Source organism: Nannospalax galili, unplaced genomic scaffold (genome assembly GCF_000622305.1).
Source record: "Nannospalax galili isolate Female #2095 unplaced genomic scaffold, S.galili_v1.0 scaffold3261, whole genome shotgun sequence".
NCBI lineage: Eukaryota > Metazoa > Chordata > Mammalia > Rodentia > Spalacidae > Nannospalax > Nannospalax galili.
The window spans coordinates 99,985-125,856 of record NW_008343964.1 but is presented as its reverse complement, the minus strand read 5'-3'; the positions used below and the strand labels follow the sequence as shown (position 1 = coordinate 125,856).

The following is a 25,872-nucleotide window of genomic DNA, read 5'->3' as shown; positions in this document are numbered from 1 at the left end:
GGGCTGGAGAGATAGCACAGAGGTTAAGAACACTGACTGTTCTTACAGAAGACCCAGGTTCGAATCCCAGCATCCACATGGCAGCTAACAACTGTCCTTAACTCCAGTTCCAGGGGATCTGACAGCCTCTTCTGTCCTCCACAGGCATTGCACAACATGGGTGCACTTATTTACATGAGGCAATACACGCATTCACAAAAATAAAAATAATAAATATTTCTAAAAATAATGAAGGAACAGTGAAATTATCCCCTTTAGGATGAAAATTAGCAAAAACATTAGTGATCTGGACAACAGCATTTTGGATTGAGCTTTAAGTAAGTCAGCATAATCCTCTGAAAGAATAAAATGAAGAGAAATTAACAGTGCACAAAAGGGATGTTTACACACATTCCCAAACACCTGCTGTTCCCATCTTTACCATGTGTCATTTCTTCTCAATGAAACCACAGAAATAGGCAACAGAAATACTGGTAATAAACCTGATATAAATGTTCAATGGAAGAGCTTAATAACTTTAATCAAATGAGCATCTTTGTGTTCTGGCCGTTATCACAGAACTTGGTCAATGCAAGTTTTTTTGTTTTTTGGGTTTTTTTGGTCTTTTTGAAACAAGGTCTCCCTGTAGCCCTGGCTGGCCTGGAACTACATAGACCAGACTGGCCTTGGACTCAAGAGATCGGCCTGCCTCTGCCTTCCAAGTGTTAGGACTACAGGTGTGCACCACCATGTCCAGCAACTTTTCTTTTAAACTTTATTATTTTTATTTTATGTGTGATGCCTGCATGTAGGTGAGTGCACCCATGTCATGCAATGCCCATGGAGGTAAGAAGAGGGTGCTGGATCCCCTAGAACTGGAGTGACAAATGGTTGTTAGCAGCCATGTGGGTGCTAGGAATCGAACCTGGGTCATCTGTAAGAGCATTCAGTGCTCTTAACCGCTCTGTTGGCTTCTTTTTATTTGAAGTCTTAAAAACTTAAACAGATGTGGTCTTCTAGGACTTCAAAGTACTTTTTCAAAATAGCTTAGTGATTTTTATTTTATTTCTGTTTTGCCTGCATGTAACTGGACCCATGTAATGTAATGCCCAAGGAGGCCAGAAGAGGGCACTGGGTCCCCTGGAACTGGAGTTATAGAAAGTTGTTAGCTGCCATGCAGATGCTGGGAACCCCAGGTCCTCTGCAAGAACAGCCAGTGCTCTTAACTGCTGTGCCACCTCTCCAGCCCTGGCTTCAAAGTATTCTGTTTATTGAAGAATAGATTTTACTAATAAACTTAATCTGCTTTATATTCTTTTTTTTCTTTGGACTTTTTGAAACAGGGTCTCCCTGTAACCCCAGCTGGCCTGGAATTCACTATGTAGACCAGGCTGGTCTTGAATTCACAGAGATCCACTTGTCTCTGCCTCCCAAGTACTGGGATTAAAAGGCATGTACCACCATGGTCGGATCCTTTATATTCTTTAACTGTGAAGTTAATCTTCATAAATAAATATGTCTTTGTAGCAGGAGTCAGTATCCATTATTATGAAGTATGTTTTCAAAGAAATTTGATGTTCCATCATAAATTATTTGCTCTCAAAGTAATTCCATTTGCCAAATGTCAGTGAAGTTCACAGCTCTTAAAATTCAAGCCACTCTGTCATGTAAATACAAATGGACGGTGAAATCTCACCACCTTCATGGCAGTCATCAAAAACCTTAAGAAAAAAACAAACAAAACCAGCAGTTTATATTCAAACTGAAATTCTGAAATATCCAAACCCATTTATTTAAAGCAGTCTTAAAAAAAAAAAAAAAAAAAAGACACACACACACTGTGGCACTGGTCAGTTTCTGGTATATAATTTTATTAATGGACAGAATACCACCTAATAGCAATATTACTTACAGTACAGAAGACATCTATTGAAGAGAATGAATTGGTTGCTGACTTAAACCAAGAACTAGGGCCATTTTTACTACAATGAACTCAGGACTGGCAATAGCCATATGGCTGTTCCATTTTCATAAAATTAGAAACAATGCAGTAATAGCTTATTATTGTTTTTTTTTAAAGAAGATATTATCTTTTACAGAAATTTATGATTGATGTATTTTATCTAGTTAATAGACATGTTTACATGCAGTAGATAATTGTTCATAGTGGACTGAAAACTAATGCATGGTCTCAGTGATAAGCATATTTTGAAGTTCTTAATATAGAAATATACGAGTGTAGCTTGGTACGGTATTTTTTTATATTGATCTGCTGATACCAGTTATAGGTTTAAAGACTATATTTTCACAAAGTAGAAGCCAATGTTTTTGAGTTATTCAAGGAGTGTATATACAGTATTATGTGTTTAAGAATTTGAAGCTAGTTCTTAAAAATCCTAAAATAATACTTTAAGGAAATCCCTACAGCAAAAGAAAGTTCCAAATGCATGGAAAGAATTTGAAATAGTGAGTGTTTTCTTCCATTTCTCTTTCCTGTCACTAATGGCAGAAGGAGAAAGTCACTTTCCTTCTTGTGAGCTATAAATTACTAGAATTGAGGAGAGTTTCTAATTCATTATTTTATTCTGGCTTCACTTTTAAAAAAAGAGTTGGTACAACTCAGCCGTAAGTCTTAGACAGGCTTGTGATAAAATTGTGGAATAGTTGCAAAGTAAATGTGGAGGACTTAGTATCTGCATTGTTATTCCTCAGAAATACTGCACTGAGTATATGTCTTCATTACTGGACTTCATTCTAATACTTGTCTACCCTTCATGGTGCCCTCTCTTTTAAAGTGTTTATATGTTGAAAAACTGCTATGGCCTTTTATGACCTGTACATAATATAGAAAATAAAGACTGCACTGAGTATATGTCTTCATTACTGGACTTCATTCTAATACTTGTCTACCCTTCATGGTGCCCTCTCTTTTAAAGTGTTTATATGTTGAAAAACTGCTATGGCCTTTTATGACCTGTACATAATATAGAAAATAATAAAATACTTGATTTAAACACACACACACACACACACACACACACACACACACATACATACACACACAATCCTCTGAAAGGGAACAGAATTATATTTAACATACAGTGCCTGCTTTGTGATCATACAGTTATGAGGCCTTTTATACAGCCTAATGGTAATCATGTTCCCCTGTCCACTGGGTAAGAGGATTATCAGCAGATAGTATGGAGTGCAAGAAGGGAGTCCTATACTTATAAACAACCTTGATCAAGTGGGTGCTTCATGGTTACTATCTTCCTTTTTACAATGGGTGCTAAGTAGAATTCCCAGTATGTTGGCCTTTTGTCAATGTTGGAACTGGGCCTCAGAAAGCTTAGGTACAGTCAAGGGCTAGCATAAGGAAATATGGCACAAAGTAGCAGCCCAAGAACATAAATGTCACAAGGGCTGGGGGTACCTCTTGCTGTCTGTAGTGGCCTTAGAACATCCAGCAGAGTGTTCATAAGCCACCTGGGAATGAATGAGTGAAAGTCCTAGGGCATGTTGGGGGGGAAAAAAAAACATCATCTCTCAGTTTGAATCCTGTTATTTAATTCTAAGCTATATGTTCTCCCCAAGTCTACATTTCCTCCTCCTTCTTGGGGGAGTACTGGGGAATCAAATCTGGGGGTGGTGGGAGGTCCCGTGTCTACTAAGTATGTGCTGTGCCACTGAATTACACCCCCAGCCCCAAGTTCCCTCATTCTTTAGGGAAAATAACACTACTAGCTTCAAGGACATAAGAGATCACAAAGGAAAATCACTAAGAATGACCAGCTCATGGTAGCTTCTCAACAAATCTCATTTCCTCCCTACACAGGTAAACTGACTATTCTTCACCAAAAATTATGCATTTCAGGACTAACAACAGTCCCAAGAATGAATGTAAGACCTGTCCATTAAAGCCCTGTTCATCACCTTCATGGAGGCTTGAACAGCTACTTGTGAACCCTACAGGTGTGTGTGCTGTTTCTCCATATGACATTTGCACATGGTGCTGGTAAAAGGGTGAAAGTACAGCAGCTCTCACTCACCGGGCAGAGTCCACAAGGTGCTCGGACCAGGCCTGTAGGTGGGAGGATTGGGCTGACTGCCCTGTACAGTCTCATGTGTCCATCCACACTGCCAACTGTGCCTTCCTTTGCAGCAATGATAGTCATCTCCACTTTCCCATCATAAATAAGTGTATTCAAGATGGTTTCAATGTCCTCCATGGACAACTCTACCTAAAAAAGGGCACATTATAAGTAGGTATATAGGACAGGAAGCATCTTTTGACAGGGTATTACAAAACAGCAGAGTACCAACTGCTCAGTGAAGGGAGAAGCTACATGCTGGAGAAAAGCAATGGAAGGCAAAAAGGATGTGCACACCACTGAAATGCTAGGGAAGGACAGAAGCCTAATGTGATGATTCTGACATTTCCTAATGGTTATCAGCATTCTAAGAAAAAACTAGAAGTCTTTGTTTTGTTTCTGTTTTGATTTTTTGATCTCACTATCCCTGGGGGCTTGAAACTTACTATGTAGACCAGGCTGGCCTGGAACTCACACATCTGCCTGCTTCTGCCTCCCCAGTGCTGGGATTAAAGGTGTGTGCCATCACACCCAGTCTCCACCACACCCTTTGTTTTTATTTTATGTGTATGAGTGTTTTGCCTACATGTATATAAGTGTGCCTCCTGTATGCCTGGTACGTACCAAGGTCAGAAAAGGACATTGGACCCCCTGGAACTGGAATTGAAGATGGGTGTTAGCCACCTTGTCAGTGCTGGCAAAAAAAATGGGGTCTTCTGTAAGAGCAGTAAGTGCTCTTAGTCACTGAACCATCTCTCTAGTCCCGTAGAAGTCTTACAAACTAACATTTCTTTGGTGAGAATTTGATGGGGTAATGGGGGAAAGGTACAACACAACAAAATGACAAAAAGGGCTAGGAACACAGATCAGTGGTAGAGCATTATCAGCATGAACCCTAGATTCAATCCCTAGGACCACAAAAACAATAGAACCAACTCCAAACCTAAAAATAAAAACCTACATAGAAGAAATCCCCCTCCCCATGAATTTAACAGAGAGTCTTAAAATGTCTGAGCACACAGCTACTTCAGTAATTCTAGTTCCTAGGACTTTATAAGTGAGAGATCTGGGGCCCAAGAAATGAAAATGGCATGTCCAAATGCTACCTTAGCTTCTTTCTGACCATGAAAAGCATCAATGTCTTTATGTAAAGGTTTCAGAGGAGAAGTAATAATAGCACTTACACCTCATTACATAAGAAAATGTCAATAAATGACTCAGGCTGTGACATGTCCCACTGTCCCAGAGACAGCGGAGAAGTCCTTAGAGTAGCTTTGACTCTGGTGGTGAACTGCATTCTGCCACCAAGTGCCCCAACCTCAAGAACAGCTCAGCCAGTCAGACGGCAGTGACTGCCTTTGCCCACAGGTTAGGACAGCACTTCCAAAAAGTAGGTTCAGTAGAATGTGCACCTGAGAAGGGGACTGGGTCAAATACATTTAGAACATACTGTAAGCTACAGCCATATATATGCTGACAAATATATCTTACGTGACAAAGTAAAAAAGTTCTCACCTTACTGATTCCCAGTTCACAGATATATTTCCACACTTCATGTGATGAAGCAAAGGAACTGTTTCTCTGTATCATTGGATTCTGTTTACTTTCTCGGGCTGTTTCTGCCTGTAAGGATTGAAATAAGAGATTCAAGAAAGAGTACTAATTAGCGCTTTCTCAATGCAATGTACACTGTGTCATATCATAGCAGAACATATTTTAATAAAAATTACCAACATCAGTATATTTAGCCTTATAAAATATGATATACAAGGTTAAATATTTTTCATAAAGTAGCTTTTTAAAAAGGGCTTGTGATGGTATTTCTCACCTTGGTTTGTAAGAATTTGAAACACTGTTGGTTAAGCACCTCAACAAATTCAGATTCAAAATCCTGGTCACTGTACCACGCTCCTCCAGTCACAGATCGATCTGGTTGCAGGTTATAAAGCATATATACCTTCTTTTTGGAAGCCTAAGAAAGAATATACACAGTTTATGCATTTATAACCATTTTCCAAAACCAAGCTTTAAAAAAAAATAAGTTTATATTTTAGGACACTTTTAGATGTACAGAATTACAGATGTAAAGATAGTAGAGAGTTACTGAACTTGTGACCATTGTCTAAAGTGAAAGCCATCTTTTGGGGAGGAGAACTGTGCCATTAACCTGTGTCAGAAGTGTACTGCAGCCAGCAACTCCTTCATGTTCACAATGTTCCCTTCCTTATGGGAAGGGAAAGGTCATCAGTTCAGGTAGAGTGCAGTGCTCAAGTCCCTTTCCTATGCCTTTAGTTTTATAGACACCATTTATTTCTAAAGGTACTTAGGTCAGCACCTATTCCTCTACACATACACACACCTACCACCACCCCATGGTGTGTTACATTCTGTAACACATTGTTTCTTTTGTTACATTCTGCATCCCACCATGGCATTCCCCTAATTCCTGAGTGACTAAAAATTTGTGCACATGGCTAGACATGGTGGCATACACCTGCAAATCCCAATATTCAGATGGCTAAGGCAGAAAGATCCTGAGTTCAAGACCAGCCTAAGCAACATCAGCAAACTTCTCTCTCAGAACGAAAGAAAGCATTAAGATTATTTTTTTGTGGAGCTGGAGAGATGGTTCAGTGGTTAAGAGCACTGGCTGCTTTTACAGAGGACCTGAGTTTGGTTCCCAGCACCTACATGGTTGCTAACATTGGTCAGTAATTCCAGTTCCATGGGATCCAATGGCCTCTTCTAGCCATAGTAACATACATGCAGGTTGAATACTCGTACTCATTAAATAAAAAGAAATTAATTTTAAAAAGATCATTCTTTTTAAAAAATTATCTGTGGCTGTTTAAGTGTCTATAGGATTGAACATATGCTTAATGCTTTTGTTATATAGAGTACTTTTGCTGTCCTAAAACATCTCCCATGCTTCACCTATTCAACTTCCCAACACCCCACTCCCAGGACCCAGCACCCATTATCTTTCACTGTCTTATAGTTTTGCCTTTTCCACTTTGCCATCTAGTCAGAATCATACACTGCAGATTTCTCAGCATGGCTTCTTTCACCAAGCAACAGGCATTTAAGATCACTCACTGTCCTCTCACATTAGCTCATGATTTTTTATCACTGATTATTCCAACTAAAGAAGAAAAGGGAAATACACAAATGTAGTATAAGAGACACTCTGTATACAACTTTAATCCTAGCACTTGGGAGGCAGAGGCAGGCAGATCTCTGTAAGTTGATGGCCAACCTAGTTTACATAGTGAGTTCCAGGCCAGCTGGGGTTACAGGGAGACCATGACCCCAAAAAACAAAAAAGAGAGATACTCAGCTAGACAGGTGTGGTGGGGTACATGTTTAATCCTACCACTCAGGAGGCAGAAGCATGTGGATCTCTGAAACTGAAACCAGTGGTCTACATAATAAGCTCCAGGCCAGCTGCTACAGGAAGACCCTTGTCTCAAAAAAAAAAAAAAGAAGACACTCTGCTAAAGCAGGGATCCTTCTCTGACTTGTTCATTAATGTATTCCAAGAACCCAAAGCAGTCAACAGATATTAATGGCACATCCTAGTCAATAGATACTTGTTGAATGAGTAAGATAGCATGTTAGGATGAAGTAAATTATTTCACGCAATACGAAAAGAACTTGTGGCTCCAAAATTTCTTCACTGTAGAACATAGTTTAAAGCTTTGGAATGGGCAAGACATCAAGTGTTGGTTCTTCCCATGTCTCTGCTCCTCTGGCCTCTCTCCCCTGCCTTGGTCCTTCACCCCTGAAAATGTATGCCTGCTCCAAGTTTATTTGTACCAGCTCCTTGGAACTCATGTCTAAAGCAACAGCCCTTCCCCTACTCAATTCTGGGCTTTGCCCTCTCAGAGGCTATGGGCTCTTTTGCTAATGGTGTTCTTTCTTATCCTCTGCAGTGTGAAGCAGCTGTCTCCACCTCCACCTCCCACAGTTCTTTCTCCCTTGTGTCATCTGCCCTATATGTTCCTTTTCCTATGCCTCCCCAGGAAGTCTAGGGAAAGTGGATGGCTCAGGGTTTGACAGAGAGAAGATAAATAAATACTGTATTAATAACGATTCTTTTTAAAAGACATCAAGAGTTAAGCAGAGAGCAACATCTGTAAGTCAGTCCAATATGAACTAAATTTTTAAAGTTGTTTTTAACAATTGTCTTAAATCACAACATGGATTAGAGAATAAAAGCTTGAAAATATACTTAGAACAGTTTATCTAAGTGAATACAAAGGAAGAAAAAGAAAAACTACTCACTGCTACAGACTTCACAGCTTTGATAAGCTTTTTGCTTTCCAAATTCTTGAGAATTTTGTTGATTTCTGTTAAAGGCAAGTTACTTTTGTATCTAATATCTCTGCTCCATATTCCTACAAAAAAGTAAAGTAAGTTGCACTGTGAGATTTATGGATTTTTGTTTCTATTCCTAAACCATGAAATAAAAGTGACAGCAAATACTTTAACAAGAAATTTTATATTAATTGTTTTCAGAAATTTAAGAGCCTAAATGTTATAAAAAAAAAAACAACTTTGGATAAAGAAGCAAAATTATACAAGACAATAAATTACATACGCTTTACATCTAACTGTAAATTCTTGGAATCTTAGTGGGACATCTTTTTAGAATGTAAAACGAAAAAGGAACTTAAATTTGGGTCAGGTCCTTTGCCATCCTCAAATGGGAGTAAAAACCAACAACAAAAAAATACAATACATCAGGAGGCAGAGGCAGGCAGATCTCTATGAGATCAAGGCCAGCTTGGTCTACATAGTGAGTTCTAAGCCAGCTAAGGCTACACAAAAAACATGTCTCAAAAAGAACAACAACAAAAAAAACCCACAAAAGTTTGACTGAGTGTTTGAATTCATATACACCTATTATTTATACACTACATTTGTGAGGTAGAAAAAGTAAATCTGTGCTTCTTACATATAAACACCCATTTTGGGAAGTCGTGATTTTTCTTCCAAAGAAGGAAATATGTATAAAACATGTTTAGCTTAACTGCATGTTGTAGCACATGCCTGTAATCCCCAGCACTCAGGAGGAGGAAGAGATAAGAAGATAATGAATGACAGAGGATAGCCTACACAGGAAGAGCCTGTCTCAAAATATAAAACACAAAATAAAAGGAATAGCTGTCGCACAGTATTTTTACAATGGTAATAACTATTAATAGTAGATATGAAATTAAGTACATACTTTCAGATTGATCACATCAAACTTCTTCAAGCTAGTTTCAATGACTCTTACAGATCCTAAATTTCGATTTATTTCTTTTTTTCCACTAGGGTCTCACTAAGTAACCCAGGCTGGCCTCAAACTCCTGCCTGAGCCTCCTGACTGTTGGAATTTTAGGTCTGTACCACCATGCCCAGTTTCAGGAGGGATAGAAAGGAGTAAAGCTGTTATAGGACATCTCTCATGCCATACTATGTATCCTTCTGGTCCTTAGAAAAATCAGAGATGATATTATCCACAATTTACAGATAAGATGAAGAAACTAAGGCTCATAAAATTTAAGGAACTAGGGCTGGGCGTGGTGGCACATACCTTCAATCCCAACACTCAGGAGGCAGAGGCAGGTGGATCTCTGTGAGTTCAAGGCCAGCCTGGTCTACATAGTGATTTCCAGGACAGCTGGGGCTACAGGGAGACCCTGTCTCAAAAAGACCAAAAAATTTTAAGGAACTTACTGAAGTCACTGCTATGGTTTTAATGTTTCCCTCAAATTTTGTGTTGGAACTTCAATCCTCAAAGTCATATGATAACTATAATTGAGAGGTGTGATCTCTGTAAAGTGACTGGGTCCATTCACACCATGGATTGAGATGAGTTATAGAGTGAACAGCTTTGTTATAAATATGAATAACTGCTGGATATATAGCCTAATGGCAAAGCACTTGCCCAGCAATACAAGGCCCTGGGTTTGCTCCCTAGTAATAGTATTGTAAAACAAGCAAGCAAGCAAGCAAACAAACAAACAAAAAAAAACTTCTAAAAGAGAACTCACTATATAAAGAATCCCCACAAGCAAGATGTAAATCTAGTTAGATACAGGCCTTGGACTTCCAGTTTCCTCTAGAACTATAAGAAATAATTTGATTTTCTTTATATTAATTACCCTGTCTGTGGTACTTAGTACATCAACAGAAGATGAACTAAGACAACATGAGATAGTGAGAAGACAAACAAAAACAAACCCTGATGTTCTGACTAAATACTTCATTTGTGTGATTCAGAATTCCATCCCTGGCCACCTGACGTTTTGACTAGATACTTCATTTGTGTGGTTTAGAATTCCATCCCAGACCACAAACGCACTGTTCCATCTAGTCCCAGGGAACAACGGCATCGCTCTTGGGTGTCCTTCAGGCACATGCATGTTATATGTGCATATTTTCCTTCTTTCATCCCCATTTCACACAAAAGACAATAGTACACCCTACACATGATGTACTACCCGGGGAAGCTAGAACCTTAACCTCATTAGATATGGGTTAGACCCAAAGAAAACACTTTATTCTCTACATGCTTACCTTTATTTCCTGCATCCTCTATGATTTGATAGACTAATTTCTCCTGGTTATCTGATCCCTTCATTTTACTGCAGGGGAATAAAGCAGAATTAAACAAGGAAAAGGTATAGGCTATGCAATCATCCACATGACCACTTAAGTTAATTAGCAGACAGTTACCACACTGACTAATTTACCAGAAGAACAGCTTACTTTAAAAAGAATGAGACAGAGCTGTATGTACCAACATTAAAAGATGTCCAAGACATAGTAAGTGAAAAAAACTAGTTACAAAACAGTATGGATAGCATGATCCCAGTTTTGTTAAAAAAAAAAAAGAAAACAGAGATCATATATATATAAAATCATCTATGAATATTTAAATCAATTTAGAAGAAAAAATATACAGTAAATTGTTAAAAGCAGTTACTCTGGGAAATGGAACATTCGACAGAAAGCTGGGATGATACACAGGACAGATTCACACCATATTTTTTGGTTGTTTTCTTATTTTTTTGAGGAAGGGTCTTGCGATGTAGCCCAGACCCACTTCCATCTCATGATCCTCCTGCCTCATCCTCCTGAGTGTCAGAGCTGTATGTAGCCCAGACCTGCTTCCATCTCATGATTCTCCTGCCTCATCCTCCTAAGTGTCAGCGCTATAGGTATACGCCAGCCATCACACTTAGCTACACTGTATTATCTTTTTTGTTTTCTTCTTCTTTTGAGTTTTTTTGAGACAGGTCTCACATGTGGTTCAGGCTGGCCTTGAACTCTTCATCTTCCTGCTTCCACTTCCCAAGCGCTGGGATTTCACATGTATTATATTAGCTTTTATTCTCATACGTACATTACTTTGTAATAATTACAATTTTCTTAAAATTAAAAAAAAAATAGGTGCTTATTTACTTACCCAGCATTCTGAGAGTCCTTTATTCTATATAAAAGACCTGTGTTACTCCTTAAGAGATCCAACTGACCCTAAAGGTTTTTTTAAACAGAAAATAGTAGTCAATTATTTTGTGTATTCCAGTGATGTGTAAATATAGTTTTAATATTTTTCTCATACAGATAGCTAGTCTATCTCCCACATTTAATTGTCAGTTCTCCACTTAAGACTTAGGTTTTTGCCAACATATCACAAACGTATATTTTTAAAAATATAACTGTTTGAAATTTCAAGCTATCATTACTAACAATGCCCTATATGCTAGATCCTGGCCTGGTCATTTAGCCAAAGCATAAAGAACTTTTAAAAAGCAGTTTTAGAGTAACATACAAAAATCCACATGGAAATCCAAATTGTATGTATGACATGAATGATACAATTAAAATATAAATAAAAACTTCAATTCAGATAAATGATAAACATGCATAAATATTTAATAGCACGCTGACAAAATAAAATTGTAAAAAGTTAACAGTGATATTTACTGATATGCACAATTTTTACTCTGTTATATGTAAGTTAGACAGAAAGGTCAACCAATGAAGAAAAGGCATATATGGTAGTGGTGTTAAGATTTTATTTCTGCGTGTGTGTGTGTGTGTGTGTGTGTGTGCGCGCGTGCACGCGCACGCACATGCAGAGGGTGTTGGATCCCTTGGAACTGGAGTTAAAAGTTATGTGAACAGCCTGACATGGATGCTGTAATAGGGCACCTTCTTGACCTTAGCTATGCCATGTTAAAGTTTAGGCTGACTCTAGTCTCTGAAATTATCGGGCAGTTGCCCAGGGTATGGAAACATGTCAGTTGGACCCCGGTTGTCATGGGAACGGGTCAGACTGTTCCAGAGTGCACCTGCTAACTGCAGATTTATGGCTTCTGTAAGTTATGCTTGGCTCGCTTCTGCAAAATAGTAATTGTTACTTAATAGATCAGAAATTGTTAAGGGGACTCTCCACCTGTAAGTTTGGGAACTTAAGCTTTTCACACCTGGTTATGGTTTCTCTGTATAAAAGCTTACCCTAAACCAGGTGTGGTGGTGCACACCTGTACTCCCAGCACTTGGGAGGCAGAGACAGGTGGATCTCTGTGAGTTCAAGGCCAGCCTGGTATACATAGTGAGTTCCAGGCCAGTTGGGGCTATAGGGGGACCCTGTTTCAAAAAGAACAACAAAAAAAGCTTACCCTAGAGATGGCTCGGTGCTACACACTTAGGTTCCCGACACCCTTGTATAAGCCCTGGCCAGTAATGACTTTAATTTGGCAAAACTTTGTCTGAGTGGTCTTCTCTGGTGAAGCACCCCACAACAATGCTGAGAACCAAAAGGGTTCTCTGCAAGACTGGTATATGCTCTTTAACTACTATCTCTCTACTAGTAGTGGTATTTTTTACATAATGAACCAAAAATAAGATAAAGCATGTTCTATCATGCTTCTGACCTGCCAGGGATCTAACATTTGGAGAATCTGGATATGTACCCCACTGGACTTGAGGCACTTATGGGAAACCGTAGCTGACAGGGGCCCTGTTCCTGTGTTAAGACTGTAAAATATGTTTATCTTCTGGATGAACTGTGATGTTCTCCCTTCCTCCCTTCCCCAGATTCACCGAATAGCAAAGTGAGATCACAAAGCTCCATTCAGAGGTTCCCTTCTGTCATTTTTTCATCCTGTCTGATTCATTTACTAAATGCCTGTACTGTGCCAGCGTTATGATACCTGTTTGAGGGGACAATTTGTTGTTGTAAGTGAAGTACTGGGGCTTGAATCCATGACATCATACATGCTAGGAGTACTCTACCACTGGGGTACACTCTCAGTCACTGCCAAAAGAAATTCTAAAAGGGAAGCACACAGATAACATCAATACTATCTGGTTGGCATTAAGAGAGAAGCAAAGGTAGATAGAGCAAAGGCTGTGGTCTGGGGGCTACCTGGAGACAGTAGCAGAGCTGAATCCTAAAGGTAATGAAGAGTTTGTTTACACAGGAAGGGAAGCCTAGAAATCACTAACACTTCTTTCTCTTTGGGTGAAAACAGAAGTCACAGGCCCAGTTATTTTTTACAAAAAAGTTTTATTAGAAAACAACCAGTCTCATTTTTTTATCACTATCCATGGCTGCTTTATGGCCAAAAAGGCTAAAAGAGACTCCTCTTACCATTTCATAGAAAGTTTCTTTTTTTGGTCTTTTTGAGACAGGGTATTCCTGTAGCTCCAGCTGGCCTGGAACTCGCTATGTAGACCAGGCTGGCCTTCAACTCACAGAGATCCATCTGCCTCCACCTTCTGAGTGCTGGGATTAAAGGTGTTCACCACCATGCCCAGCAATAGAAAGTTTTTTAAATCCCTGAGCCACAAAGTTGAAGAGAATGACTAAACAAAAGGTTTGCCTGTCCCCAATTCTCCATATCTACAGCCCTTAGACATCACAAGGTTGGCAAATTTAAAAAAAAACAAATGAGGCATTCAGATGAGGCCTACTGCAGAACTCTCTTAACTGTTAATAAAACCAAAAGGAAATGTTCTCAGGTAAAGGAAGTTGTGTTTGTTTTTGGTTTTTTTGAGACAGGGTCTTCCTATAGCCCCAGCTAACCTGGAGCTCACTATGTAGACCACGCTGGCCTTGATCTCACAGGAATCCACGACTGCCTCTGCCTTGAGAGTGCAAAGACTAAAGTGTGCCACCACACCTGGCTTAGGTGAAGAGAATTTTGATGATGGTTCATGAAAGGAGAGAAAAATAAGGAGATTTCAAACATGGGGTAGTACTTGAGGTATTTTTCAAAAGTTATAGGAACGGCATTAGGGCTCCAGGTTCTTCAGGATGGCTGAATAGGTTAGAGCAGGCAGGAAGGCTTCACTGAAAAAAACTCACTGTAACATCTCTGGAGGCTGAGGCTGTACTTCCAAAGGCCCAGTACTTGTGACACTAAGTTGGCCTTGTGGAGAGTGATACCCAATGAATAGGCTGTGTGACTCACAGAGAAATCGGAGGGAATATTTATAGAGTATGGCCAAATGAAGGCAGCAGAAGCAAATAGAAGGTGACTAGGACCTATGCGCTCCTTTGTACCAATTAGGTTAATACATCCAATTGGCTATATCAAAATATAAGCATTTTCTTCATCTTTTCAAATGGTATGTATTTATTTTTTCTTTCAATTCAGCAGTCTGAGCTATTTCCTGGTTTTCACTCTCACTGGCCACAATATAATATGCATTCTGGTTTTATGGCTAGTGTACTGGGGTTCTGCAGAGGAAAAAAAAATTAGTTCACTAAAAAGAGGCTTATTTATAGGATATTATCAGTTCATGTAATTATGGTGGGTGAGAACTTCTGTAATCTACCTCTCGCAAACTGGAAATCCAAGAAAAGCCAGTGGCATACATCAATGGTGCAGATCTGATGCATGGGCCTGGAGACAGAGGCAATAGTGTAGATGGAATCTGAAGACCCAAGAACCAGGAGTGCTGAAGGCAGAAGACTGGTACCTGAGCTCACACAGGCACAGAGTAAATGCATTTGTCCTCCACCTATTTGTTCTATTTAGACTGACAGTGGATTGGATGGTCCCCAGTCACTTGCTATACTCAGTTCACCAATTCAAATACTACCATCTTCTAGAACTTCTCAGAAACAGTATGTAGCCAGATACCTAAGAATCTCATTGCCCAGTCAAGGTGATGCGTAAAGTTAACCATCATAACTACATGCCAGGAAGCAATGACAATCATAAAAAATAAGCAATTACAATAACTAGTTGGATTCACCTTACCATAGACAATAGTCTATTGATAGCCACTGCCCGTTGTTGGGCTTCTATATGAGGCATTTCATTCTGAATAACTTGATCTGTGATTCCATGAGGGAACTGGTGACATAGTTCTATAATTCTAGAAACAAAGACATTAATAATTTGTTACTTGTTTCAAGAGATAGTGGGGGGATACAAACAGTACAATTAAATATTAAAGTTGAGGCGTCAATGTTATCAAGTCGGGGAAGATTGACCAATGTGGACACTTCTGGTAGACTATGGGAAAAGAAAATTTGTTATGGCAATTCAGCATACCTGTTTGTGCAATTATCCCTGCGAACCAATCCAAATTTGTTTTAGCATTAATAAACGTATTGTTCATAATAGTTCAGAAAGCTTGGGGTCTTTCAAAACTACGTAGCAACCTAAAAATACCAGTCGTAAAACTGAGGAGTAGCTTTTAAGGCACGCACTGAACCCACTTGGCTCAATAACGCTTTGTAATCACACACTGAACCCTGACTTGGTCCAAACGTTCTGATGCGGAGATTCCCTTGGTGATACAGCAATCCTGGATTCGAACCTATGTCCGCAAGCACTGCGGGGGGGAAAACACAGGTCTCTTCCCGGGCATCGGCCGCCGTCACATTCCAAAAGCATCCTCACTTCGTCTACAGAATCTCGGCAAAGCCAGTTACGTAAAACTGCAAGCAGCAGCGTCTGTCTTCAACTTTTGGAGTTCCGGGTCGGGGACCCAGAGCCCCGCAATCGTTGGCGGGTGTTCACACAGCCTGCTCCAGCCTCTCCCCGGGACTCCCGAAGGGGTCCGGCTGCCCAGCTGACCGGGAATCCAGCCTCGCTGCTGCTTTACCTGTTTTCAATTTCCACCGGATCCGCGTCTGGAGGCTGCACCTTCACCTTCACCTCGGCCATGACAACGGTTTCAAACCCACGAGGAAAAGACGCACGGAGAAGCGCGTTGGGAGCCCTGGAAACTGGTGAAAGCACGCACCGACCAGACAGGGTCCTTCCTCATCGGGTCGCGCCGGGCCAGGTCCTTGCCCCCGGCCCTCACTGTGGCCTGCTTAGGGCGTCCAGACCGCGCCTGCTCCGCGCCCCCAGCGGCGCCTCCACAGCACCTCGCCTCTGTTGTCCAGAATGTCAGTGCCCGTCGGACCAAAGGGCCTGGCTCCCGCACGCTGGAAGGGGACGCCCCGGTTGCCCTATCCAGCTCCGAGAAGGCATATTCTTGGATGCCTACAGCAGAGCCTTGCGGAAGGAGCTGAGGCGGGTCCAGCGGCAAGGGCGGGGCTGGTTGCTAGGAGCCGATTTCCCTGCCAATCATCTGCCCAGTGGGCGGGGCGCGGCCTGCAGCGTCTGTGGTAACCGGGACCGCTGCGAAGAAGCTGCAGGGAGGCGGTGAGAGGCAAGCGACGAGGTTAGGGGTGGCGTATTTGCATCGGGGGACCTCCTTTCAGTCCGCGAGGCTGGAGGAGGCAGAGGAGAAGGGCCTCTGTCACTCCAGCCGAAGGGATGCATGCATGTCCTGCCCCGCGAGGCCCAGGAGCGGACCCGAGTCCTGGCCTGCGCTGCTAAGAGAGGGTTCAGATGGAGGATGTTGGGAGGGCTGATGGCATGCCACCCACAGCATGCTGCGGTTTGGTCCTAGCGAATCAGCCGCCTTCTCTATGTCCTTTGCCTGAGGTCCATGACCATCCCAGCCCCCCAAGGGCAGCTAATAGTTAATCGTGTCCAGTTAATCTGCCCAGCTGTGTTTATTTAGAACTGTTTTCGATTGTTTTTATTTTAACGGACTCTTACTCGAATGGAAATGTGAGTATAGGCAAATCTCTCCACATCCAGTCTCATTTCTATAGGATCAAGTGCTGTTCCATCAATACCTGTAGTTTATATTCTTGGCCCTCGATCTGGAACTACCCAAAAAGGCATTAAGTTCACCTTTTAAATTTTGTTGTCCCGCTTTCCAGAACAAAATTGTCAAATCAAAACACAAAGATGTTCAGACCAACATTATCAGAATTCCGACTATCAATCCTTAAGAAGGAAAAAAAAAAAGCCTAGAAATAACCTCAGCATCAAACAACAAATTGGTACATGGAAAATTGTGAATAAAAATGAGGATGCAGCCAGGCGTGGTGGTGCATGCCTTTAAATCCTAGCACTTGGGAAGCAGAGGCTGCTGGATAGAATTCGAAGACAGCCTGGTCTACATAGCAAATTCCAGGTCAGCTGGGACTACAGGAAGACCCTGTCTCAAAAAGACCAAAAAAAAAAAAAAAAAAACCCGAAATGAGGATACAAGATATAATAAGATTGCATGAATATGTAGATTATGATTGAGTAATTATGTAGCCATAGTCATTGAAACCACAATGCAAGATGTAAATGATTGCTGTACTAAGATGACCCCCCCCCAAAAAAAGACCAATAAGGTCTCCCTCCTGGTTGTTATTTACAATAGAGAGAGTAGGAAGCTTGTGTTTTATTGGTCTTCATTTATATACATGCCAACTTCCTTTCAACAGTCTTTCCAAAGCATATTTGCAGCTTTCAAATATAAAGACCACTGTGGCAACAAAGGTAAGATCGTAGTCATAGAGCTTTCCTAAAGAAGTTGGCTCTAAATAGTTCATGCTGTGTGCACAGTTGCATGTATCCCCTATGTGTGTTGACTTGCCTTAAAACAGAAGAGACAGAGAAAGAGAGAGAAGGAGAGGGAGAGAGTGCTCTAGAGGGAGGCAGTAAAGAGTAATAGTGATTTTGAGGGAACTGAGCATTAGTGATAGTCTGTTCTGCCTAATTCAGCTATCTGCCCACTTAACGCCTATCTAGTTCATTCATGCTCCTTCATTAGATGTAAGGTATTTAGATGAATCTCCAAAAGACCTCGACAGCAAACACACAGCTGAAATGTAATAATCATTTCACTTACTAAATAAGGCAATATCTGTAGGTGATATATTAATGATATTCTCTTCAGGGATTACTGTCTTGCTGCATTTAAAAGGCGTGTTACTCTAGTTTTGTGTTCATGATGAATTTTTTATCTAATTTTTTGATGTAAGGAAAGACTATGACTGCTGGTTCAGTGTGTGTCCCTCAGATCATACCACTGCGGGTGCCTCAGCCTGGAAAAGCTAACCATGAGATTGATAACAATACTCTTTTGGAAATGAAATCTGGTAGGAATCACATGTATTTGAAATTATTTAAAATAATATTGTCATACTCTGTGTTCATGTTCTTGCTAATTGATCTCTTTGCATGTTTTTTATATTGTGCTCTAGAAGCTTGTAAGTCTTAGACATTTTGAAACAGTGTTGTTATTTCATGGTTTGTAGAGTGGTATATATGTGTGTATGTATGTATGTATGTATGTATTTGTGTGTGTGTGTGTGTGTGTGTGTGTGTGTGAGAGAGAGAGAGAGAGAGAGAGAGAGAGAGAGAGAGAGAGAGAGAAGGTCTTACTATGTAGCCAGACAACTGTGTAGCCCAGGCTGACCTTGAACTTGCATTAATCCTCCTGTCTTGGCCTCTCACATGCTGAGATTACAGGCATGTAACACCGTGCTGGTCTGAATACTTCATATTTAAATTAAAAGGAATAGCTTTGCTTAAGGTTCTCGTTGCAACAGGGTCTTGGCTCACCTGAGACAAGGTATCCAGTTGCTTCTCCAACCTTTCCCAGGATGCTCATTGCTTTTCTGGTTAGAGATTCAATCCAGATTTGACAACTTCTAGGGACCTTGGACATTACTTAGTCTTTCTGAGTCTTGGTGTCCTCATGGTAGAATGAGGATAATCATCTCTACCATCTGAAGCCACTGTGAGGATTAAATGAGTTGGTGTATATTGGTATATATATATATATCAGTTAGCATATCAAATCAGTATCTGTGAGGTGCACAAGGTTTAGCCTATAGTAAAAGAAATCTTAACTATTACAAAAATAAAGCAGTGGATGTATTTGCAGATAACATTTATTTTTCAAACTCTTAAATATATATGTATATATGTAATCAATGCAGAGAAGTTTTATAAATAAGATATAAAAACAAATTTTTGTATAAAAGGATTTTTAGATTCAAATTTTATGTTTTTAAATTTTTTGATAGCTTAAATGTATATTAACTGCCTGGATTTGTAATACAAGCCCTGTGTTCCCTAGTCTCAGAATTCCTACTAAGAATAAGATACATAATTATACCATGTCCTCCTTTATCTTAAAAACTAGTATGGTTTTTAAAATCATAAATCAAAAGTTTAAACATATGGGCTTATAGCTTTTCGAGAAGTAGGACTATTCCTGAAAAGTGGATGATATGGCTGACAGAGTATCTATACTCTCTAGCATTTAAATGTCAAATAAATAAAGAGGTCCCACAGTTCAATACTAAAAAGAATAATAATTCAGTGGGCAAGGAAGGTGGTTGTGGTAGAGCATACCTGTAATGCCAGCACGGGGGAGACTGAGACAGGAGAAATGTGGGAGAGAAAGATAAAAAGATAGGAGGGAAGGAAGAAGGAGGGAAGAAAGTGAGTTTGGCTTAATGGTAAAGAGCTTACCTAACATGACCAAGGCCCTGGGTTCAATCCCCAGTGCTGCAAAATTAAGAAATAAAAAGCAAAAATGAAATAAAGAAAAGTGCTGCAGTTTTCTTTCACAAGCAGAATCTATACTTAAAAAAAAAAAAGGTTAGCTGGGCATGGTGGTGTACGCCTGTAGTCCCAGCACTCGGGAGGCAGAGGCAGGCAGATCTCTGTGAATTCAAGGCCAGCCTGGTCTACATAGTGAGTTCCAAGACAGCTGGGGCTACAGGGAGACCCTGTCTCAAAAAGACCAAAAAAAAAAAAAAAAAGACTTGGAAGTAGAGGAGGAGCTATGGGAGGAAGAAGGAACAGTGGGAACAGGAGGGAAGGCAGGAGAGAGTAATAGGGGAATGAATAAGGCAAAAGTGCATGATATGCATGTGTGAAAATATTATAGTGATGCCCATTACTTTTTCCAACAAATATACATTAATAATAAAAAAGAATGAAAGAAAAATCAATAAAAGATATGAAAAACATTTCTATAGGAAAGGAAATACAAATGTTCCTTCCAGGCTGGAGAGATGGCTCAGCAGTTTAAGAACACTGGCTGTTCTTGCAGAAGACCCAGATTTGAATCCCAGCACCTACATGGCAGTTAACAACTGTCCATAACTCCAGTTCCAGTGGTTCCAGCCCCTTCTGTCCTCTGCAAGCACTGCACAACACGGGTGCACTTACCTACATGCAGGCAATACACACATATACATAAAATGAAAAATATCAATAAATTTTAAAAAATTGTAATGTATTATATTTGAGGAGGAAGCATGGAAATTTACATCATGTTAGTTAATAGAGGTGATAAACATTACCATTGCAATCTCCCCTATGACTTTATAGACATACACAGGCGCCAAAGATCCAAGCGCAACCGATTATGACTAGTAATAATCAGATACATGCAGATTAGAGATGCATGCACCAACATCTCAGTGTTAGTAGCAAAAACAATGAGTCTTTCTGCAAGGAACAATATATTCTAAAATGAAATGGAGATGTTTTTTAAAAGTTTAAAATTCATTCAATTTTATGTCTTACAAGGTTTATACTGAATTCAATATTGTATAACTATATTAATTCAGCTGTGAACCTAGAAACTTACAGCCACTTGTGAAAGAGATGTACTCTTGCTCTGGAGTGTGTTACTGAATATGTTAAAGCTGTAATGAAATTCTTCTTCTAATCATGTAGTTATTAAAAATTAAAAAAAAAAACAATCCAAATGTTCCTTCCATAAATGAAGATAAGCTTCTTTCCCACCCCTTCGCCTGTTTACTAGGAAGCACTTACATCTTGTTTAATTTACTCCATAATACTTAATCACTGTCTAACAAAATGTATTTTCTTATTCATCTGTTTACTGTTTGTGTGCTCTCAAATGTATGCTCCATGAAAGAAGAAATATGTGGACTAGGGCATAAAGTGCACCATTGATGTCCAAAGGGAAGGGGATATAAGAATATGAACTATTGCTTATATGGATATGAAATTTCTGTGAAGGAGCCCAAGACACATGGGTATCCAGTATAAAGGCAGGAGGAAAGGTTTTCATTCTACAGGCATTTTTAACCTTTTAAATTTGAAACTGACCAATTTATTATATTTAAATTCTTCTAAGAAAAATAGGAATTATTTACCGAGTCCAAATAAAATACAATAAAGCATTTCTTAAGAAATGCTTGAAAAAGGGCTGGAGAGATGGCACAGCGGTTAAGAGCACTGACTGTTCTTGCAGAGGACCCTGTTTCAATTCCTAGCACCCACATGGCGACTATAAACTGTCCTTAACTCCAGTTCCAGGGTAATCCAAAGCCCTCTCTGACCTCCAAGGCATTGCACGGCATGGGCGCACTCACATACATGCAGGCAATACACTCATACACATAAAATAAAAATAATAAAGGGGCTGGAGAGATGGCTCAGCGATTAAGAATATTGACTGTTCTTGCAGAAGACCCGGGTTCGAATCCCAACACCCATGTGACAGCTAAAAACTGTCCGTAACTCCAGTTCCAGGGGATCCGACGGCTTCTTCTGTCCTCTGTGGGCATTGCACAACACAAGTGCACTTACCTACATGCAAGAAACACACACACATAAAATAAATAAAGATGTGCTGGGTGTGGTGGCACACGCCTTTAGTCCCAGCACTCAGGAGGCAGAAGCAGGCAGACCTTCATGAGTTCAAGGCCAGCCTGGTCTACATAGTGAGTTTCAGGGCAGCTGGGGCTACAGGGAGACCCTGTCTTAAAAGCAACAACAAAAAGAAACGTTAAAAAAAAAAAAGGGTAATTTGTTTCCTCTGTGATTTGAACTATCTTAATACTGACCCCTATTTGTATTGATACCTTATTGGCGAGGCAAAAGAGCACAATGGGTCAAGGTCATGGGATGTGGGCTCAGCTTAACAGAAGTGAAATCACACCTCCTATCTATATATATATATATATATATAATGGATTAAAAAAAATAGCACCTACCTCATAGTTATATCGATGAAATAAGCTCATTTGTGCAAAGTATTATGTTAGCATAGTCAAAAGAATTGTTAGTCATTTCTGATACTGTGTGTGTGTGTGTTCTCCTTCACAGATTATAAGCATTATATAGGAACTTATTATTTTTTGTGAATTATAATTATCCTGTTCTGGATTTTTCAGACACCCCAGATGTCAGCATATATTACACCCTGGATGGCAGCAAACCTGACTTTCTAAAGAGAATTGGTTTTGGTGAAAATAATACATTTAAGTATATAAAACCTATTACACTGCCTGATGGAAAAATACAAGTTAAAGCTGTTGCTGTCTCTAAGTAAGTTAAGAGCATGGTGAACAAACTAACTTATAATAGAATCACAGTGTGTTCTGTTCTGTTTTTTGTTTTCTTGTTTGAGACAGGGTCAAACAGGGTCCCTAGCTGGCCTGGAACTCACTATATAGACCAGGATGGCCTCTGCCCTAGAGTGCTCAGATTAAGATTAAAGGCGTGTGCTACACTGTCCTTTTTTTTTTTTTTTCTTTTTTTCTCAGAACAATCAGTGCTGCATTAGAAGGCCACTAACGAAAAAGTTATGATAATTTCAGCATATATATATATACATATATATAATTTGCCTTTTATTGAGGTAATGTAAAGTACACAAATCATGACATACAAGTCAATAAGTGTATATATTAATAATATTTTTATTGCAAATTCCACATCGGGGTTCCTAGAAGGAAAGCCTGTCTAGAGCTTTCTAAAGAGCTTCTTTGGCTCTGAGAAAGCACTGTTTGGAGAATAGTTATTTTATTTCTTGGGATGTCACCTAACTCATCACCATCATTCTGTGTTTCATTCTGTATTGACTCAATTGACTTTAAAAACTACTGTCTTTTCAACCTGGACAATAGACACTTTATTTTTATTTTTCCTACATCTTTTCTTTCCTACTCCCATTTTCAAACATGGAAACACTACTTAACTCAAATTCATAGTATGGTGTAGGTTTTTGTTTTGTTTTGTTTTGTTTAAACTCAGATGCTTAGCTAATGACAGAGGAATCATTTTGTTGAGTGAAACAGGTTTGGCCACATTCTGAGACCCCCTTCTAAGCTCCAAACCCAATCAATACCTGTCAGCCTAGGTACTTTATTTTTTCTTTCAGCTAAGGCATTTTATTTATTCATTCATTTATTTATTTATTTATTTATTTATTTATTTTATTTTTACAAAAGGGAGGAGATTACAGACTATTGAGAAAAGAGACCTGATTAAAAGGAACATTTTGGAGGGAGGGGAAGAAAGATCTAGGAAGAGAGATCTCATTTCTGTGACATTTCTGTGACTACTTTGTTCTCATTCAAGGCCTCAGAAAGGAGAGCACATGTCACATTCAATAAATGTGTGCTTGGAAAACTAAATTGTTTGGCATTTAAGTGTCATGGCCAACACAGACATTAATAAATTAATTAATTAACTAACTAGTTAATTGTTTTCTTAAAAAATGAATAAAAAAGCTAAGTTTAGTATGGTAGCACATGCCTATAATTCTAGCACTCAAGAGGCAGAGGCAGGAGGATCACAAATTTGAGACCAGGCTGCAATCCTGGGGATTGAACTGTATACCAAGTTCAAGGCCAGCCTGGGCTGTATAACAACTTATTAAACAGCTTCAGAAACATAGAAAAAAGAATTAAGAAACTAAGCACTCTGGGACTTAATGCTATAAGGCGAACGTCCTTAGAAACTGCGAGTAGCAACCAAATGAAATCAAATTAAGGACTCCCTATACAGTTTGAAGGAAAATAAGATCATTCTTCATGCTCCCACCAACTCGCTCCACGCCCTCTAAGTATTTATCTGGAAAGCATTGTCAGGATGTCAAATGTGGACAGCTCAGGGGAAGTGTGCATAGTACTTATTTAGATTTGTAAATGCTGATGGAAATCATATCACTGAAGTTAGTTTCTAAGTACTTAAAGTAATTAGTCTTCCAGTACAGAAACATAAATGAGATCATTAAAAATGGAAGTTCTTTAATATGTTATGAGTAATGAAGTAATGCCATGAAGTTCTGAATGACTTAGGAAAATAATAACAAATGAACAAAATCAAGATACAAGTTTATACTATATTATTTTAACTGTGTTTAAAGATTTGTGGTGGCTCCACACCTTTAATCTCAGCACTTGGGAGGCAGAGGCAGGCAGATCTCTGAGAGTACATAGGGAGTTCCAGGCTAGCTGGGGCTATAAACTACAGAGAGACCCTGTCTCAAAAAGACCAAAAAAAAAAAAAACCCCAAAAAAACAAAACAGAAAAAAGACTGGGAGAAAACAGGAAGACTTTGGCAATCATTGCTTTTAAAGGTGTAGTCATGTGTGTTTGATTTTTTCTTATAATTTTTTACATTTATATATTTATTTTGTAGGGGTGGGGGTTGTGCACACATGTGTACATGTGGAGGTCAGAGGACAACTTTGTGAAGTTGGTTCTCACCTTCCACCGTGTGGGTTCTGGGGATTGAACTCAGGTCGTCAAGCTTGGCAGCAAGTGTCTTCACTTGGCAGTGCTCTTGATAATTTTAACAGCTTCCACAATTTAGCAGTGAGCATAACTATTGTGATAATAAGAAAAAAAGGGACAAAAAGTAAAGAATGTCTGATGCTTCTCAGTCTTAGCTTCTCAGTTAGCTTTGTTGCACAATAAACCACTCTCAAACTGAGTGTCTTAACTGAACAACCATTCATTTGCTCATTATTCTATGGTCAGTAGACTGGTTCCGCAGGTCTTGTCTAAGTTCACTGATGTGGCTATAGTCATTTTGGGCTCACCTTCAGGAGGATGGTCCAAAAAAGCTTCATTTGCATTGTTGATGTTTGGTGCTAGCAATTGGCTGAGCACTGTCCTCCAGCAGACTATCTTGGAGGGTTTTTTTGCGGCACTTCAGTTCCAAGAGCAATAAGAGAAAGGTCAAGCCCTGCAGGTGACTTTCTGGTTTCTGTTTGAGTCTCTTTGCTGATTTCCTTAACAAAAGCAAGTTACATGGCCACACCCAAAGTCAGTGTCATTCTACAATGACGGGGATCCAGGGAGGCAGGGTACAACAGGGACTGTCCACCCACACTTCTATTAGAATCACACTGCCTGTGGCCAGGCCACTCTCATACCAGTCAAATAGTCTCTTAGAGTGGAACCAGGTATCAGTGTTTTTAAAATTTCCAGACTCAGTGCTACATTAATCAATGGAAAAAAATCTTGCTACTTGTAGAAATATGACTGATAGAACTTTTTGGAAATACATGCTTATTAAAGTGCGATATTCTAGGATAAGAAGAAAGGAATTAATATTCTTTTTCTGTGTGTCTCTGTCTCTGTATGTTCTCTCGGCATCTCTCTCTGTGTCTCTCTGTCTCTCTCTCTGTCTCTCTCTCTCTCTCTCTCTCTCTCTC

General features: G+C 39.6%; 2 protein-coding genes across 6 annotated transcripts in view; one reads left to right on the top strand and one right to left on the bottom strand.

Annotated features, from left to right (window-relative positions):
• Positions 1–821: 821 nt before the first annotated feature.
• On the bottom strand, positions 822–16,572 carry Polr3f (RNA polymerase III subunit F). Of its 5 annotated transcripts, XR_003850656.1 has the most exons (10): positions 16,194–16,213; positions 15,341–15,458; positions 13,283–13,401; positions 11,530–11,597; positions 10,638–10,705; positions 8,355–8,467; positions 5,899–6,042; positions 5,586–5,693; positions 2,954–4,220; positions 1,830–2,812 (listed from the first exon to the last, which is right to left on the bottom strand). XR_003850656.1 is itself a non-coding variant. In XM_008840227.3 (9 exons), the coding sequence occupies exons 1-9, from the start codon at positions 16,253–16,255 to the stop codon at positions 1,623–1,625; spliced, it is 951 nt and encodes a 316-aa protein (XP_008838449.1). In that variant the 5' UTR covers positions 16,256–16,572; the 3' UTR covers positions 822–1,622. The 5 variants fall into 5 exon arrangements, 1 of the variants encoding a protein (XP_008838449.1); XM_008840227.3 differs by lacking the exons at positions 1,830–2,812; positions 13,283–13,401 and adding an exon at positions 822–1,700 and having other exon boundaries at positions 4,029–4,220; positions 16,194–16,572; XR_001872599.2 differs by lacking the exon at positions 13,283–13,401 and having other exon boundaries at positions 16,194–16,572.
• A 142-nt stretch (positions 16,573–16,714) lies between these two features.
• Dzank1 (double zinc ribbon and ankyrin repeat domains 1) overlaps positions 16,715–25,872 on the top strand; it is a gene marked incomplete in the record, with an annotated part of 81,448 nt that continues 72,290 nt past the window's right edge. The window contains 4 exon segments of the mRNA XM_017799892.2: positions 16,715–16,741; positions 17,869–17,923; positions 18,409–18,525; positions 22,597–22,750. Coding sequence (XP_017655381.1) covers positions 18,417–18,525; positions 22,597–22,750 — 263 coding nt within the window.